The 19,543-nt window shown below is 38.6% G+C and overlaps 1 protein-coding gene across 2 annotated transcripts in view; it reads right to left on the bottom strand.

Annotated features, from left to right (window-relative positions):
• Nucleotides 1-19,543, bottom strand: part of ulk4 (unc-51 like kinase 4) — a 180,324-nt gene that overhangs the window by 8,590 nt on the left and 152,191 nt on the right. For both annotated transcript variants that reach the window (XM_079626094.1, XM_079626095.1), the window contains exon 35: nt 18,642-18,827. In XM_079626094.1, the coding sequence (XP_079482220.1) occupies nt 18,642-18,827 (186 nt within the window). The remainder of the gene's footprint in view (nt 1-18,641; nt 18,828-19,543) is intronic.

Raw genomic sequence — 19,543 nt, 5'->3', positions numbered from 1 at the left:
CAGCGTGAAATAATGAAAAGTCATTCATTTAACGACAATTGGCAATTTAAAGGAATATAAGTTAAGCTCAAAAGACAGCGTTAGTGGTAGAAATGTTAATTACCACCATAATTAAAGTTGTCCACTTTTCCACACAAAACAACAACAAAAAACACTGGATTACAATGAAAATGTAGTGAATGGGGCTAATCTGTAAATGTTGAAACAGTAAAGTAGAAAAAGTATAGCCACAAGACATGAACAATATGCATGTTAACATGACTTTAGTGAGGAAAAGTCATGTTACTAACCTTTTCTGTGATGATTTAAACAGCTTTAGAGCTCAAAACACACAAGTTTTAACAAAAGAGCTAATATAAGTACTTTTTAAAATCATAAGCTTTACATTTGAGCTTTTATACCCTCCAAAATGTGCAAGTCAGATGCTTTATCCTTCTATTCTAGGCCCAATCACTTCTATTATATGTGCCTCACCATAACCTTGGTTTTATTTTTAATTGAGGGATTTTTTGTGTGCTAATCAACATTTTTTCCACAAATTATTATTATTATTTTTTAGCAGATTGATTAGGGATGGAGCTAAACCCTCGGGGATGGGAATTGCCCACCCCTGAGATTGAAGACAAAGACAGTTCAGCAGTGTAAAAATACTAGAAATGTCCATGCCTCAATTTTAGGACACGTAGACATGTCATACATGCAGCATATTATTTTTTATTTTATTTTTTTGCATCAAATCAATTGTAGAAATATTGATGACTTTGGCTAACAGGGCAACGTATCCTGGGAGATACCACTCATAAAATCTAAAATATATAAAATATATTAAAAATTACTTTGGATACGTTTTACTTAAGTCCAAATTATTTTTTGCTGATCATTTTCCACTCCTGCACTCTTCTTTTAGGTTAAGTAAAGCATCAACTGCAAATAAACCTTATTCTTAGGATGGTTATATTTATCTCTTTAGTCTAGCAGGAGGACACATCAATTATAGATTTCCACACATTCCCTTAGCAAGAAGAGTAACAATCCATTTAGATCTTTGTATGCATGTGAAGTCCTACAACAGATGGTGTAGCCTCCATGGAGCTCTGATTCTGACATCACGAAGTCAGTGTGGGATTGCAAGAAGAGACAGAAGCAATCCATAGAACAACTGTGGCAACTTTTCCAAGATGCTTGAACAACCTACCTGCTCTAACTACCTTACAAACGACACAAGTTCACATAGGTGAACATCGCAAGCATGCAAGCATCAACTCTTATAGAAAATCAGTTGAAAACATCCGCTCACCTCTGCAACAATACACACGTGCAGTGAGTGTAAACCAGGGCTCCTAACAAAAACCGTAAACGAATGAAATTTTAAAAGCAACAAACAAAAACGAAATCTAGCGTTCTGAACAGAAACGCTTGTTTTAAATGACCAATAACGTTATTTTATCGTTCTGTTTAATATTTTAATTTGGCAGTCAACCAATCATGAATTCAAATAGTACAGCCTATGCAAATGTGACCAACGTGAGTGAGATGCCCGCGCTCAGCTGTCATGTCATCATAGGTAAGTCACTGGCATTAGCTGAGGATTTCAGGGTTTTTTCTGAGGATATCGCAACAACCGTTAAAGTATTATGAAAATTAATGGCAGGTTACATCCAGCGTGGTGTGTGTTTTGAAACCTGCGAAAATTGCAAGTTAGTGTAGAACCGTTACTATTCAGGATTTTTTTATTTATTATTTTTAATAATTATACACCAGGTTGGCAAAGGTAGTATTGTGGCACTTGCGTGTGTAGTTAAATAATAATAAAAATTCCCAAATCAAGCTCAAATGGATGAGTTTTTTCCACCAGTGAATGTCAGAGATTTGTGCAGTCTTTAACGGTCACATTTGAGGCAGCAAGTTCAGCATCACGTTTTCATCAACTTACAGGTTATAAAGTTTATTGTAGCTATGTGGGCGCTTAGTTTTTTCCTGTCGTTTAATACATTTGGCTAAAATCTTTTGTATAAAAGATGAAGTGTTATGCACAAGGCTGTATTGATGATTAAGAGGGCAAATACCAGGCTGAAACTCTTCTCAGCTCCTGTGTTTTTGAATAAAGAAAACACTGTACTTATTCAAACAACAAGTTCTTTATTTAGCCTTGAGCTGAAAACAAGCAGAGATGGTGTCCAAAATCAGTGCAGGACTGGAGTTACTGTATGAGGCTTTGCTGACAGTTTGTGGATCCACTCGAGGTGTGAGTCAAACTTTAGTACAATGCTATTTAGTATAGTAGTTTAGTTCTATTCAAGTTCTGGTATGAAGTATAAGCAAAAAAATAAAATAAAATAACGGTATTAACCGGTACTTTTTCCAATCAAACAGAATGAACGCAGAACAGAAACATTAAAATATTGATTCTGCTCTGAACCGATATATTTTTTCCCTGTTTTTAAGCCCTGATGCGAACACACCCTAAAATGATCTAGTCTCTACCCTGAACTTAGGATGAGCTTCTGACAAAGAGATTTTTAACACTGATATGAAAACATCACGAAAAACAAACGTTTTCTCTTCAACTCCCTCCTCCGAACCTAAACAAGCTCTGTTGCGCATTTAATATGCAAGCAGTTTCCTAGTTTCCCCACTTCAAAGGCTGACATGGAACAGTACACCCAAGTCCTTGTAATTACCAACTGAATTAACATGCCTATTAGCATATTAGTATAACAGATTCTCAGATGGGGTCTTAAGGGAGACTCCAATGTTCCTTCACTCGCTCACTCAAGTGCACGACCCGCCATTCTGTTAAGAGGACAAGATGAGAGGATGTGGAGATGAACCCAATCAATCCACAACCCACAAACACGTGCCCCACACACACACACACACTTTCATCAGCGGCTGCATAATCACGTAAAAAGAACACAAGAGCTTTAAGACACTTATGCACATTGTCTTCAGACAATACCTCTCGTCAGATCTGAGTGGAAAAATATTGGTGACTATGAGAAGATAAACAGTTTGAGGCAGGTTTGAATGTGTCAGGATGAGTATCATCTGCCAAAAGAGCATTCTGAATGTATAGCTGTGCTGTGAGACGGAGTAAATTCATTATTCCCTTACAAAAAAAGTATTGTGGTAGTACTACGGTACAGCAACTATACAGTGTACTTCTATATACCACAGTATTGAATGATTACCATATTCATTCATCATGTTATTTACATGGTATTTCAAAGAATAAAACATGTCTGTAAGAATGGTAATGTGTGTATCCACAAAACAATGTTACCACAGTACAATGTCCATACCAAGATACTTTTGTGTATATTCTCTAGCTTTTTCCATTACACTTGCATGTATTTATTTAGCAGAACATGAGTTGGGAACAAACACCAAAACAAGTTCCAAAATTGCTTGGCAAAGTACGAGCTGAGACAGAGATGCAGTTGCTCATGGAGTGGTTCAGAACAAAGAGTTCAACAACCTTGAACTTGTTTTTCCAAACCTTTCTGTTAAGATTGCACCAGCGGATGGAGGCCAGAAGTGACGAGGGAAACCGCTGGGTAAGTTTTAAGGTTGATTTATTGGTGCCACACGGTGAAAGTCCCACAATAAATGTGCAATAAAAAATAAAAAGAACAAAACAAAAACTGTACTATATTTACAATACACGAGATCAGCTAAAGATCTGATCTGCGTATACACCAAGCTCAAACCACGTACTACAAACAACACTTCCCACTACTACCACCCTGTACTGTGTTTCTGGAGCCATTTTATAGTCTTGACTCCTCCCCCTGGACCACACCATTCTAAAGGTAATTATACTTCACGATCACACATATATACAGGGCCTAATGAGAGTAAAAATCTAACAATGCAATTTTGTGTGAACATGAATGTGAACTGTCTGCTGTCACAAGATTGTTTCAAGACATTTAATGAACTAGATTACATTTCTAGTATTGTTGATGTCTAAGGCTGAAAGTTGTACTTTGGAGCCACATTAAACTTTGAAAGTCTCCTAGGTCCTATGTTTAGCTGCATGTTTATTAAAGATCCTTATATAAACCTTGTCGAAAATGGCAAAAACGCAAGCAAGAAGCTTCCTAGTTGATCAGCAGTCTACAGACCCCACTTGAAGAACGTATTTTCAGCCCCGAGTTAACATCTACCAATTGAAACCGGTTGGGAGGGACATACCAAGGGGCTTTTCCATTTATTTAATAGCCATTAACGATACTTTCAGTTACATGACAGTCATGATTTACTATAATTTGCAAATAGCATTTGACTGGACAAAAATTTGTAAAGTGCAGGACGAGTTATGTTTTTGGTTTGTTTGCCCAAAAGGCAAATACTAAATTTTAAACGTGTTTATGCAAATTCTGTCAATTTTACCTGTAAGCAAATGGACTAAAAGACACAAATTCTGATTATAGTCTTTAAACTTCTTGAACTCTTATTCTTCAACTTTCTCATTGAAACTCTAACATTACCCATCCTCGGTATATGTTGATCTGCAGTGGTCTTTGCTGACTCATAAACATCATGCACTGACTCTTCTTTTTAAACACAGCACTCTGGTTACTGGTTACTGGATTCTGACCCAATGTTTTGAGTGGCCCGGGCATGAAATGGAGCCCTCTTCCTCTTTAGCCTTTGTACTGTTCTTTGAAAATCCCTTCATCATGTGCTGGATCTATTTCTGATATTATAGAGGCAATTAGTGAGGTCTTTGATGGCTTGATAAAAATGAGCATGCATAGATTTTACAGCACTGCAATTAATGAATACTAATTAAAAGGCCTTTGTTGATGGCTGGGGTGAGAGATGGATGAGTGAGCTTGGTTTTTCTTGCTTTAATTGAAACCCTTTGTCACTTGCCCACTCGCGTGTGAATAAGTGCTCTCTGTCACTCCGAAAAAAGAGAACAATGTAAATTAATTTGCATCATTTGCATAAATATAAAGCTTTTTTGCATAGGTGGTGAAAGCAGTCGGATTCATAAAACATCCAACCATCACTCACAAGTTTGTCCGATTGAATAATCCATGCTCGCACAGGTTTACGTCAAACCGGCTACGGTTCGTCACTCTTTCATCCTACTGAATGTTCCGAAGACAGCAGAGTGTCGACCTGTCTTGCTGTATGGTGCGGGAAGCGGAAGGAAAGAGTGATGTTTGAAAGGATATGTGTAGAATGTGTCATTTATTTGGAGCCTTGCACCTCTTAACGGAACTAGTGTGTTTGAGCCTTTTATATAATAATGTTACTGGATCTAGGTCAATCCAATTTCGATTTTGACAAATTCAAAGAGAGAATTTTGTAAAGAAGACAGTTTGCAGAGTTTTTAGTATGACAGATTAGCCTCTTCTACCACAGTAAAACGCATTAAGTAAGCCTCAGATGGCACATCCACACACCACCCACATTCCCTTCACTGACCACCTGATGCACATTGTGCACAAAACTTCAAAGCACTTTGTTGCGTTTAATGTAGCAGGTTGATATTATGCACACTTTTGAGGAAGAACAAATATTTGGATTTGCTAAAGTTAGAGGAATTAGGTTATTAGCATCAAATCTCTGACAGATAAGCTTAGTTTTGTTTGAGATGCTAAGTATTAGGAAATATATGCGTAACTGTGTATGGTGTTCAAATTATATTTGTGAAATAAGGTTCTTATTACTTTTAAAGAGACAGACATTTCAAATAGAGACAGACATTGGTAAAGTGCAGGTTAATTATTCCCTTACAAAAAAAGTATTGTGGTAGTACTACGGTACAGCTACTATACAGTATACTTCTATATACCAGAGTATTGAATGATTACCCAGTGTTTTTTTCTGATATTGCCACACCATTGTTTGAATATTATTGACTTCAGATAAACCTACTCATAAACAAGATCAAATCACCCTGTAGTTGCCTATCCCAGAGTATTGGGCAGAAGGCAGGGAAACATCCTGGATACATGGTGGTTTCATGATATTACACTGAATTTTACATTGCTCTGCTCTTGATGTGATAACCTGTCCAATCAGAGGCTTTCACCTAACTTAAGACGAGGTCTACAGATCCTGTGGCTATTAATCAAAAATATTTGCTATTTGTATCTACTGTAGAGACTAACACCACCTCAGACTCCGCTCACGCACCTGAGCTGAAATGAAACCTCAGGCATTAAAAACTTTTTATGCAACTGTGCAGCACGCAGCGTACCAACACTCAAATCACAATGCGTGTGCTCTTTCTGGAGCTGATAATTGTGTGAGATAATGCAGATCTATGCTGATAACAGAAAGCTGGAGAGCATTGTTTTTACTGCAGACACCATGCAGAGCAGATAGCACAGATGGGATAGAGGACAGATAAAAATGGATGGAGAGAGCGGGGGAGAGATGGAGAAAGAATACAGTTTTGACTTTGCTGTGGTGGTGGTGTAAATGGAACATGACATTGACAATGCTGAACCCTACAAAGTCAAACTAGGACAAGGTCAGTGAGGAACAATTGTTGTTAGGGCTAGTAACAATAATATTATAGTGGAGTAAGATCTGCTAGATTCATCAGTATTACATTGATTTAGAAGGACATTTTATCCAATGTATACCAGAATAGCACAAAGTTCAGCTGTAAACTGCAGTCTTGAATTTGATGCAGGCAGCTTTATGTGGACGGCCAATGGAGTGTGACATGGACCCTCCAAGACTACACATATGGACCTCTACTGAAGACTAGACACGCTGCCATGATCATGGGGATTATTTCATTGGCTACCCATTTTTTGATTAGGAAATCCAGCTTACAAGTCGTTGCAGGATTCCAGTTTTGAGATGACAAACACCTGGACCAGGAGCTGCAAACTATATTCAGATAGGTCTGACTGTCCTAATATTGTACGGGCACAAGTGATGGTAGAAAACAAGTGTGCCAAGTTAAGCAGTGTATTTCGAAATGAGGAGGGGGTCCATCACTGAACCCTGAGGCACCCCGGTGGTTAGGTGATGAAACTTAGACGCCCTTCACCTTCAGGAAACCTTGAAAGATCTGCCTGTGGGGTAGGGCAGTTTTACCATAAATATGAAGGGGATAACATCCCCACAAGTAACAAGCACTGCAGGAAAGATGATCACCAATAACTGCAGAGCAAAATTGTCAATCACAGCAAAGTCACTCCTTCCTGTTCCCAACCTCATCGACAATTCAGCTCACACCTTCGACTGTGACCAGCAGCGTGGTATCCAGCCCTGACGGTTCATCTTTCGAAAACAAGTTTTGCCCATGGAGGAGTGTGCAAATGTGTGTTTGTGAGCGGAGGCCGGTGGCCCGAGGCACCGTACCTGGGTCAATACTCTTTCATGCTGCAGCTGGGCTGAGCGACGAGGCCATTGTTGCTACTGTCACGCTGTGAGGGGCTCCAGTCTGCAGGGGTGGCCACAGCAGAGCTAATGAGCACGCCTCTGAGTCCCAGGAGTGGGAGCTTGCCGTGCAAAAGTGTGTGCATGTGTTTGTGTGTGAGCGAGCGTCTGCTAGCACCACTGTCCTGCTCTTTCCTCTGCATTATTCATGCACTCGATACACACTGCCACATTCTGCTACCCTGAGAGCATTGTGTGATGTGTATCTCAGGGAATGTCTCCCTACGTCCGTCCCTTCTCTGTCTCTAGCTGTCTCCTCGTTCGCCCCTTTCGTTCTCACCAACAACTCGGTGAACTGATTGAGAATGTAGAACAGCAGCCACACTCGTGTCCTTGTGGTCCAGGGCTCGTCACAGCAGGGGAGACGAAAATCATAATGATGAGAATCATGTTTTTGGGCTTTTTGCCACCTAATATTGACAGGATAGTGGGCAGAGGACAAGAAACCGAATCTGCAAATGATGCAGATTTGAAAGCTTGCTGGCCACAGGAGAACCATGGTCCAATATGATGGAGCATGTGACCTAACCCCTAGGTTACAGCAGAGGTGAGAAATGCAGCAGGTATCTGGTCCATAGATATGGCTTTTAATGTCCTCCAGAAAAATAAAAAAAATCAACTCAACAATTAAGTTATTACTCGTAGCAGTGTCATAAGCGCTACAGTAGTAATGATGATTGCCTTACCAATTACCACCAATCAGAACTTTGTGCTTAATGCAACTAATTGGCAGTAATATAGGAAGTCAGGGAAAGTTTAAACAAAAAGAGTCAAACTTTTACAGATTCACAAATAAAGCAGCTATATCAAAAAGCAGGAGGTTATGAAGGAACAAACTGTATAATTTGACAGTGAGAAGGAAGCTAATTACTCATGCTCAATGTGGATCAGAGCAGAGCAGTATTCTCTAGAGACTGAATCATTAGGTAGAATCAGACATGACAATAAAATAACACGCATACTGCAACACATCAGAGGGATGCCAAGAGAGTGTATATGTGTGTGTGTAAGAAACGCCCGACGGGGTAATTTATCTCCAGAAGTCTTGGAAGGCAGACAGCAGATGAGGGCAGTAATGTGACCAGGTCATTTCATTCCATTAGCACTGCAGTGACAGAGCCCCTGTGTAATTAGGACAGGGACAGCAAGTCATAAATCAAAGAGGACAATTTAAAACACAAAAACAACAGACATGCTTTAGTGCATAAAAAACACACACAAACAGAGATGGACATAAGTACTCTGAGGTGCCATCAAATGATCGATCATGGTGACACATGACAATTATTGTGTGATTATTTCAACAATTTTTGATCTTGTGATTAATGATGGTGTTTGTGCTGTTCCTTGCAGTCTTATTTATTAATGTTGGTATAGAAACTATAGAGATACTGTATACAGGGACTATTAGTTTGGGGTAGACCCAGTTTTTGTGCTCATAAATCAGCTAGACGAATCACAACTGAATGGACTGCAACAGAATGCATGTTGAGATGAATTCTTAAAATTTTACACTTTGAGCTATTTTTTTCCCCACTTATAAATATGATACAGATGGTGAGAGGTGACAGCACATGAAGAATGCACTGCATTGCCAAAGATGACAATCTGACACATTTGTACACAGTCCAACATTTCAAAACATTTGCTTGGAAGGAACTAGTTTTATCAACCGCCATCCCAAAAGTCCAAAAAATCAGCAATTCATTAATTTTTTTGAGTATTCGATCATTCCAAAATGAACAGAAATCACATCTATAGCCATACGTTCTGCTAAGAGTGAGAATGAAGCAGACAGTGGCTTTACTGAGTGTATTCTATGATCAATAAAGAAGCACCAGTCAATCGCATGCTTTGTTAAACACAAATGGCACACTATATATATAGGTTTAAGTGCTTACAAACACACAGTCCTCTCTACCACACCTAAACTAAAGAAAGCCAATATTTACATCTCCCTCTAAATCCTGGATGAGAGACACAGAGACAGGTGGAGACAGTAAGAGACAGACAGATAAAAGGAGAGACAGTGTTAAAACAACAGAAGTGTTGTGATCTGGCTCGATGACACTAATGAGGCCTATAATAGCTCTTGATGGAGGGAGAAGATCCTAGGGGGGCAGAAACGGGGGTGGATGATCAACAGAGAGAGAGAGAGAGAGAGATGCTTCCACACAATCATATGGAAACACTGAAGCACACATTACATTGTGAAATAGATTACACTGCACACATTACAGTGATGAAATAGGGAATAAAAAAAGTGCTTGGTGATTACACAAAAAGAGAAAGAGAAAGCGAGAGAAAGATGGGAAAAAGTAGATAGGTGTGACAGATTGGTAGAGCACTTTAGTTTGTTCAGAACAAAAAGTGATCTGTGTGGACTATGTTCTGGGAGACGGCAGTCTATTTCACGAACCAATGTAATTTAAATTATGAAGTGGGAAACGACTTTCTAAATTAGGCCATTACGCTAAAGACAATGATTTTCTGCAGTTCATTGTGGTTGTAATCAAGGGTGGTAGAAAATTAAAGGAATTGTTGCTAACCTGTTATGATTTAAGGTCCGGGCAAATTAGTGAAATTTCAGCTATATTGCGTGGGCAAAAATGGTCTATTGTCAATTGTGTAGTGATGTATGAAGCACAGCTCACAAGAAAGTTGCTTTCAAATCAACAAGATTTCTGTTGGTCATTGCGGCAATTTTGACCAACTTGAGCCAGTTACAAAGTATGCATGGGGAAATTTTGCATTGGCGAAACTTTAATTGAAACCCAGCAAAAATGTTTAATTTTTGATAACATTTAAGTAAACAATTTAGTACACTGTTCAACAAAAAACAATTTGATTCTATTTATTAGATCCTTATTATTAATCCTGAAAGTATTATGGATTCCACAAACTTATTGTGGAACTGTTTTCATCACTAGAAAAAATGATAAATGTTACTTGAGCACCAAACCAGCATATTAGAATGATTTCCGAAGGATCATGTGACACCGAAGACTGCAGTAATGATGCTAAAACTTCAGCTTTGGATCACAGAAATAATGAATTTTAAAATATATTTATATAGAAAACAGTTAAATTGTGATTATATTCCACAATTATTTCAACATTTTGATAAAACTAGATGTAGCCTTGGCGAGCATAATATATTTTTGTCAAAAATCTTACCAAACCCAAACATTTGAGTGTACACTGACTTTATATAAGCCAGATATATTTTATTTCCCTGAATAATACACACTTCTCATTCAAGGTGTGTGACCTTAGTAGATTCATACTTGAATGTGTAAGAGAAATGTGTTGATGAGATATCAGCCCTGGGCCACTGCTATAATATAAAAATCACAATAATATATATAAGATCTTTGTTAAAGGGGTCATGAACTGAGAATTTAGTTTTTATACTATATATGTTAAACTATAAAAATACCCTGTAAGCTTTAAAACTCAAAACTTCCTTGTTATTCCAAAAACTGCTTTGGCCAGAAAACGACAGGATCTCAAAAGTGGAGACTTGTGACGTCACATGGCAGCGAAAGACCGCCTTTGCAGAAGAATATCAACGCCTACGTCTACATCGTCTTTGGCCCCGCACACTGGTGCGTTAGTGAATAGTGATTTTTTTTTTTTTTTTTTTACAACAATGTGAATGTCTTAGCAGTGCATTATTTGTTTGTATTCGGTGCATTTCACTGGTTTATTTGCTGAATTAGTCGGAATTTCGATGCATGCTTTGCAAACTGACTTTTACGATATGGATCTGCCAGCAACGCCACAAACATGTAAGTAACCATGTCCATTCTAATGCCTGATCTGTGATCAGTGATTTCTGATGTGTAATCAAGTTCAGACAGATCTTTCTCTCAAAATAGTTCAATACATGCATCAGTAAATCAAGCTAGTGAGTGACTAAACTATCAACTTCACATCGTTTCTCTTAGTAGGATGGAATTAATCTTATTTAAACTGTGATTAAATTATATACAGAAAGCGATCAAAGAACAATCCCTTTCCAATCGCCCAAGCTGTCAATCACACAACGCAAGTTTATCTGGACACTTGCCAACACTCGTTATGAAATCAACGACGCTGTTACACTGCACAACGAAGCTCTTTCTGTATTTACATCGTGTTCGCATTGTTATTTGGTGAAAGCATTTGTGAGAGTGCAGAAATTGATGATGTGATCACTTCATTCAAGCGATCAGTCTGTCATCTGCTCATCACTGCAACCTTTCATGTGAAGGAATTGATCTAAATATAATGCTTTAATCAATACTTTTCACGATTCGTTAATCTCGATAGCTGTAATAGTAAAAACTTTGTAAATGTATTCCACATGTAATACTAGCTATTTCATATGCAAACATGTCAGCCAATCACAGCAGTGGGCGTTTACACTGAAGTCTCAGCAGCCAATCACAGCAGTGGGCGTTTACACTGAAGTCTCACAGCAGCCAATCACAGCAGTGGGCGTTTACACTGAAGTCTCACAGCAGCCAATCACAGCAGTGGGCGTTTACACTGAAGTCGCAGAGCAGACACGCCCCTTCAAACAGAGCGTTTAAATCAGAGGCTAAAATCAGGCTTGGGAAAAATGCCTTTTATTTCTAAATTATGACAATTTTTGATGTAAAAATCATACTAACATTATAGGGGCACCCCAGGACACTAAAATAATAAAAGAATCCAGTTCATGACCCCTTTAATGTCTACAAACACAACTGTACTGGAAGCAGATGAAATGAAAGCAGAAATCATGTTTTAATTGCTGTCATGGAGTTCATCTTGCTGTAAAACTGTGTAATTGTGTGAGAGCGAGATGCTGTGCTGGTCTTTCATACACCGTCAATCCAGAGACTAGTAACATAACCTTAACTGAAAATATTTCTCTCTCTGTCTAGACAGTATTCCAATGTCTGAAGCTCAGAGCAGTTCGGGATTTGTTTGCATTCAGAGGAACTGATTCAGTTCTTATCAGGAGGGGAAAAACTGATGCAATCAATGAAGGGATACCAACATGACAGACAAACATATTTCTGATGTCAGGGTTTCCACACATTTTGACCTATTAATTTCCACAACATTTGTTTAAACTTGTTCAACCCATTTTTTATTAGGGGCTAAACAACAAAGGTGAAAAAGCACCTACTGTATCATTTTTTTTTCTTTGATATTTTTCTTAATTTTTGTCTGCCTATTTTAACGATCTAAGTGCATGTCACAAGTGCACTTAGGGCGTGTGTTTTGGGCGTAACGTGCAATAAACCAATCAGAGTATCATCTCACATTCCCTTTAAAAGCAAATTGCATTGAAGAATTTGCAAGCGGAAAGAATGAACGCTTCTCTAGCGAGGAAACTGATCTGCTCGTGCGCGAGGTTAAAGCGCACAAGCAGACCATCTACAGGACAAGCCGGATTCCACCATATCTTTATGTACACAATAATAATCTTTTACATTGTAATCCTTTTATTTTTCATATTTGGCATGTTTGTGTGCTGCTGCAGACACCGTGTGTGTAAAAGAGTGTACCGCGTGTTGTGCACCGGCCTATGGGCGCATATTACTAAATGCGCCCTTTAAATAACAACAAAAAAAGACCAGGTTTCAGTTGGTCAATGGCGCAGTCTATTTCAGAAGCCTCAAAATAGCAACGTACCAACAATGCGCCTGAACACACCTTTGTTTTCATGGTCACACAAATAGGCGCAAATGCATTTGCAATTTAAACAACGTAAAAATGATAACTGCGTCGGGCTAAAACTAGCAAAAAACACTTGCGTTGCGCCTGGTGCCGCATTGATCATTAAACACTGTTTGCCATCCTGGCCATCGACCATTTTGAATTTTGTCATAAAAAAATACATATATATATTAGGGTGTGCAAAAATATCGATACAGCTAACTGTCGCGATATTCCAACCTCTAGTATCGATACTTTTTTTAAAGTCATGTTTTAAACGGATTTAAAATGACGTTAACATTTCATCAAATCCCTCTGTGTGTCAAACGACCTCAGTTCCTGTAGATCACTGACTCACTTTCTACAAAGCTAACGGTTGTCCGCCAAATACATTCATACGGCCAATGTCTCAGAAGTAAGCGGGAGCGAGCATGGCAGAAAATATAAGAGCGCCTCCAGCTTGCAGAGCCGACGTGCGGGTGCACTTTGGTTTTAAAATAAATCAGGGAGTAATGAATTAGATCAAACAAAATGTTGTTTGTAAGCTTTGCCAGGCTAAACTAAAATATTCAGGAAACAACCAACTTGTGTTATCACTAAAGACACCACACAGATGAAATGCGGCACTTCAACCTCAGCCGAAATCTGTTGATTCAAGGCAAACTACACTGGATTATAACGCCAATAAGCTTCCGTCAACCTAAATTCGTGCAAAGAACATAACGGAGTCGGTAGTGCATTTCACTTGTTAGGATTTGCGGCCGTATAGTGTGGTTGAAAACCCGTCTTAAGGCACATTATGGACATTATGGATGAGTGCGATGTGATCCCAACTTGCAGATGAGTTATTAAAATATCAAATAAATTGTGTAGAGCATAGTAGAGCAGTCAAGTCCCCTATATTTATAGCGCTTTTTACAAAACAGATTTTTTAAAGCAGCTTTACATTGATAAGAGGAAAAAAATGCAACAAAGTTTGTTTAGGCTTTAAAGTAGCTCTAGAAGAAAATAGTGTCATTGTCCATATCAAGTAAATTCAGTGCTTGATTCATTTAGGTTGTAAAAATCATTAGTTATTAATTTAGTTAATTTATCTATGCAGCCGCTCTGGAGAAAACAGTGATGTCATCGTCTAGCTCAGTTCAGTTCTCATACAATGGTGTCAATGCAGGCAGATCAATACATTTGGTTGAATATTAAGAAATACTGACTGTTTCGGTTTTATAAATGTTGTGGCATCTACACGTTTAGTTAAAAGTGTTCAGTGACAATATGCACTTCATACATTTCAGTGTGTTCACTGTTCAGTGACACTGTGGAATGCAAATAGCTTTGCTAATAAATTGCAATTGAAGTTTTCTGCTTAGTTATCAATATAATGTGATAGAAATACCAGAATACCTCAGATGGTACACGGCAAGTTGGGTTTTCAGCTCTATGCTTTTTTTATTTTTTATTTTTTTAGTATTGCAATATATCGCAATACGTATTGTATGGCAATATATAATGATACATCATATCGTTACACATGTATCGCGATATGTATCGAATCGTGAGGCCCTTGCCAATACCTAGCCCTAATAAATATACTGTATATGTATTGCGGTATCATTACTAACGTCGGTATGTCATCGGCACCATAATTTGTATCTATGGGTTTTTAACAATTTTCCTAAAATCATCAACAAATGCCTTTAAGTGATGCAGCGTTTTCTGTTGATGCATAAACTTCATTTAAAATGTACACTATGTAACTATTGGCCTTTTAGCAGTAAAAAAACAAAAACTGCACGCATTTTGCAGAAGAACATTGTTTTGGTTATGCTTCGGCTCAGCATGACTGTGCGGATGAATATGGTTAACTTACTGCTCATAAAACATTCACTACTAGGCTTAAGAGATAACCAGTTTAGATGAAAAGGATCTCCAGCTGACTGAGATGTTACTGCAGCTGTACCCATTAATAGACGAGGCTAAATATTGAATGGCCAAGCGAAAAGGAGGAAACACATTGCAAGAGCAAACTAGATGAGTGCTTCCTGCCGAGTAAGTCACAACCTCCACGTCGGAGTCTACCTATCTTTCCGGATATCCACACTGAGGTGTCGAGATCCTGCACTAAGCCTGTTTCTGCCCATGTCTTGAGTCCCTCACTATCAGTGGGACTAAATGAACAAAGGTATGGAGAGATTCCCAGGATTAAAGAGACACTTTCCAATTATCTCTCTCCTGCGTCGGCACTCGGCATCGTCCTTAAAGGTTCCGACGCCACCCACCAAGACATCTAAAAAAAAAAACTGCATTTTTGGTTTCTGGCCAGAATTTCCATTTAGGCGCATCACTACCTTTAAGTATTCATTTTTGCACTTGGTCTGATACTACCTGCCATGCTTGCTTAGCTTCCCATTTTGCCAATGTCGTGTTTGGCCTCGATAATTGCTACCTGCAGCTATGTTTATTACTGTTGTTAATATTATTATTATTAATAATATTTTCCAGTATGATTTCTAAGAACTAACTGGAACCAATCAAAGTCGATTGATGAAGTCATTCTTTACAGATAATTTTGAAATTAATTAAATTCTCTGAATTTCCAAGGTTGTCCATGACTGTAGGAACCCTGATTGCTTTAATTAACTTTTCCTTAATTGGACAGTGGTGATATTTCAGCAAACAAGAAAAGAAAAAAGGAGAGCAATTTTATCCACAGAAGCTCATAGGAATCGGAGTTTATTTTTCAGTGCTTGAGTGTCCCTGAAGTGTCAGTCTGAGTTTGTGGCTGGACAGTGTGTGAGTGATTTGTTTGGATGAGGTCACTCTTCTCTCTGGAGTCTGCCAAAGCCAACAGCTCCTATCCAAATATCTGCAGTGTTTCAGCGCAGATGAAGTCATCAGAACACTGATGACTCAGCCACAGGCTGGGCAAGGGGTGCATACTATATAAACAAACACACATTCCCATGAGCAGAGGATACCCATATATTCACAAATAAGAAAGGAGGACCTTTCCTGGATCTTGGACAGTGATCATAACACTAGTTTTATTTTATCCATTGGGAATTGATTGGTTTTTATATCAGTGTTGTCTCAACTAGGGGCCTCATTAAACTTTCAAGAGGGACCTCAAGACTTTCTTTTTCTTTGAAGAACCATGTTCCCATGACCTAGAAAAAAATTAGATAACCTGATTTTAAAAGTGTGATTTCTAGACCAAGTCATGTAAATAAATACATTCACATTTACATTTAGTCATTTAGCAGACGCTTTTATCCAAAGCGACTTACAACTGAGGACTACAGCAAGCGAGTCATCGTGAAGAGGCAAAAATAACGCAAGAAGTGCTCAAAATACAAAGTTCTGGCATTGCTCAGAGTAGCATAAGCCAAAACAAGGGAGGATTAAAGAGAGGTTTTTTTTGAGTCAAGTGCTCACGGAAGAGATGAGTTTTCAGTTGTGTTTTGAATGTAGTTAGGGATTCTGCATTCCGGACAAGGGTAGGGAGATCATTCCACCAGCAAGGAACCGTGAATGAGAATGTTCTGGAGAGTGATTTTGTGGCTCTCTGTGATGGTACCACGAGCCGTCGCTCATTGACCGATCGCAGGCTTCTGGTAGGGATGTAGACTCGTAGGAGCGAGTGAAAGTAGGAGGGAGCTGAGCCTGTGGTCGATCTGTAAGCAAGCGTCAATGCCTTGAACTTGATGCGAGCAGCGAGTGGTAGCCAGTGCAGAGAGATGAACATCTTAAATAACATCTTACAACTCAATGGGCTTTTTTTTTTCAAATGAAAATACACTTTTCCAAGTTAAAAAGTATTTTAGTATGAAATTGAAAAGAAGAAGAAAAAAAAAAAGTTATCCAGTAAATCATGAAATCATTGGGCCTTTGAATATTGTTGTGGGTAATGGGGGTCAAAAAGCTCAAGAATAATTGCTCAATATGACAGGAAATTGGACGAGAGGTGCTGAAAATTAAGTGTGCATAGTAACGGAAATTTCAGAGGTGAAGCAAGTGGTTGGATTTTACCGAGAGTTTCCAGGGGGGAGCATTTTTCCATTCATGATAAAATCAGGAACACTTAGTAAATAGAGTCAATTTTTATTAAATGTTGACCGACTGCACAGTGCAAATGAAATAATCACATCTTGGCATGATTATGCAAATCTTCTCTGCCTTGCAAATTATAAAATAAATGTTTATAGTTAATAGAGGCAAATTGTTGAAAACATGGATAAGGAAAGGGATCCTGGGATTAATCCTGATTGAAAAATCAGTCATCCTCATGGTCTCGCCCATCATAAATAAGAATGATCAATGACACGCTGACTTTCACACAGTCAATGATAGTGTGATGAATGTAAACATCCCCGCTGTGTTATTTTCATCCAGACTGATGATTTATAATTTGTCCTTGCTGATATTGGACAGTCCCCTAATCAACAAATATATGCAGATGAGAGGATCAAGAAAGAGAGAGAGCGGATTTAAACATGTGCTACTGTACATTTAAGACTTCAATATATAAATGACCTCAGTAATGATCGGCTAATATATTCACATGTAGAAACAGAAAGAAAGAAAGAAGACATCAACAGTCTGGGTCTGGGTGCCTCGTTCTGTATGGTTGTAACCGACCTCTCAACGACCCAGAAGGCCACACTGCACAGCGCGGACAGTTCGTGCCCTCCCACCACACAAACATACAATATTAAAGAGAGGCTTCGACCTGCCACACACAGACACATCACACATTGAGCCGACACACTGACTGACAGCAGCAGAATTTAAAATAAATAAAAAAAATAAAAAAAACTCCCTGCTTGTTCCTCCTCCAGAGCCACAGAAAATTAAGCTCAAAACTCAATGTGATCTCCTGTGACTCTTTATTACTATTCTCATTACTCTTTAGAGACGACATGATGTATAAAAAAATAATAATAATATTAATAAATAAAATCTGAAAATTAGTTTGAACTTTTAATTTATTTTGTAGCCTTTCTTTCTTATTCCTCAGCTTAGCGTTAACATTTAGCTAGTAAAAGAGCCAGTACCATGCTCATTTACAGGTTAATCATTTTGTTCAGTGGGTCTAGAATTGCTTACATGATTTATTGTTTGTCCTTCCCCGCTGTGTTGTGACAGGTCTACCGCTTAGAGCGTACTGAAGGAAGGATAGGCTGCACGAATTTACTATCATTTATTCTTTATATATGGAAAACTCTCGGTGCTCCAGATGGCCAATCCGCCCCTGGGCCCCTTAGTAACTTTGCAGATAGTTTACATGCACAAACAGCTATTACACACTAAAGGAAAGGTAAAATCAAAAAGAGTATAATAGATACAAATAAAAACCAGAAAAATATGTATGTGTATATATTTAGCTACTTAAAATACACATATCCAATGTCCCACTTTGGCCATAATCACCATGTACCGTTCGCTTTTACTGCAACACGTTATGAATCATTCAACATTGCATTCATGAGTGCAGCTCAGCTGGTCTCAGATCAGTTTCTGCACGCACTCACCAGTCGTTTCAGCACGCGGAGCAGTAGCTTCTGCTGTCTGGGCTCAGTGTGCATCTGCAGTGCGTGTGCCAGGCTGAGCATCTCCTCCGACTGCAGGCGCTCCACACCCTCTCCTCCATACAGCTGAGCCAGCAGAGACACACTGTGACTGGCCTCCTCATACACCTCACTGTCACTACACGCCAGCTGTGGGAGAGAAACACGGATATCTCAACACTTACCCAGGAACGATTCACATAACACACACTATGATAATGTATATACCAGCACCAAAAAATGATGCACCTCGTGATGGAAATACATGTTGTGATGTTATTTTGATGCATACATTTTTTTTGGTCAAGATATTGTATTGACAGTGCAAGAGTGAAGCACTCTGTAAAGTCTCCTCCAGCACATCCCAATGACTTTTAATGAATTTAAGGTCTGGACTCAGAGGAGCCAATTCATGTGTGAAAATGATTCTTCCAACCATTCTTTCACAATTTGAGCCTAATGAATCTTGACATTGTCATCCTGGAATTTGTCTTCCTACATGGTTGTTTAAGAAATGAAAAGCTACACGCTCCACCAATTAGGGTTAGAAGAACTGTTGCCATATAAATAACATGCTAGAAACATTATAATCACTGCAATAATGATCCAATAATAGACTCTTAGACATTTGCCTATTTAAATCCAAACAGAGACCCTTTTCTTCTGGCCGGGTAGTGTATTCAAACTATTTTTACATTGAAAAATTACACACTGGTCTACAAATAGAGTTAATAAGAACATATTTTCAATCTTTTCTGTTCAATATACCTGCAACTATATAGCAGTTCGAAAGAACAGGCTGAATTATTGAACAGCTGAGCTGCAGCCAAACTCTCCCTTCACGCAAATGTTTCTCAGACTTTTAT

Source organism: Phoxinus phoxinus (assembly GCF_949152265.1).
Source record: "Phoxinus phoxinus genome assembly, chromosome: 10".
NCBI lineage: Eukaryota > Metazoa > Chordata > Actinopteri > Cypriniformes > Leuciscidae > Phoxinus > Phoxinus phoxinus.
Note: the sequence above shows the minus strand (reverse complement) of the source record. Positions and strands in the feature narration are given on the sequence as shown.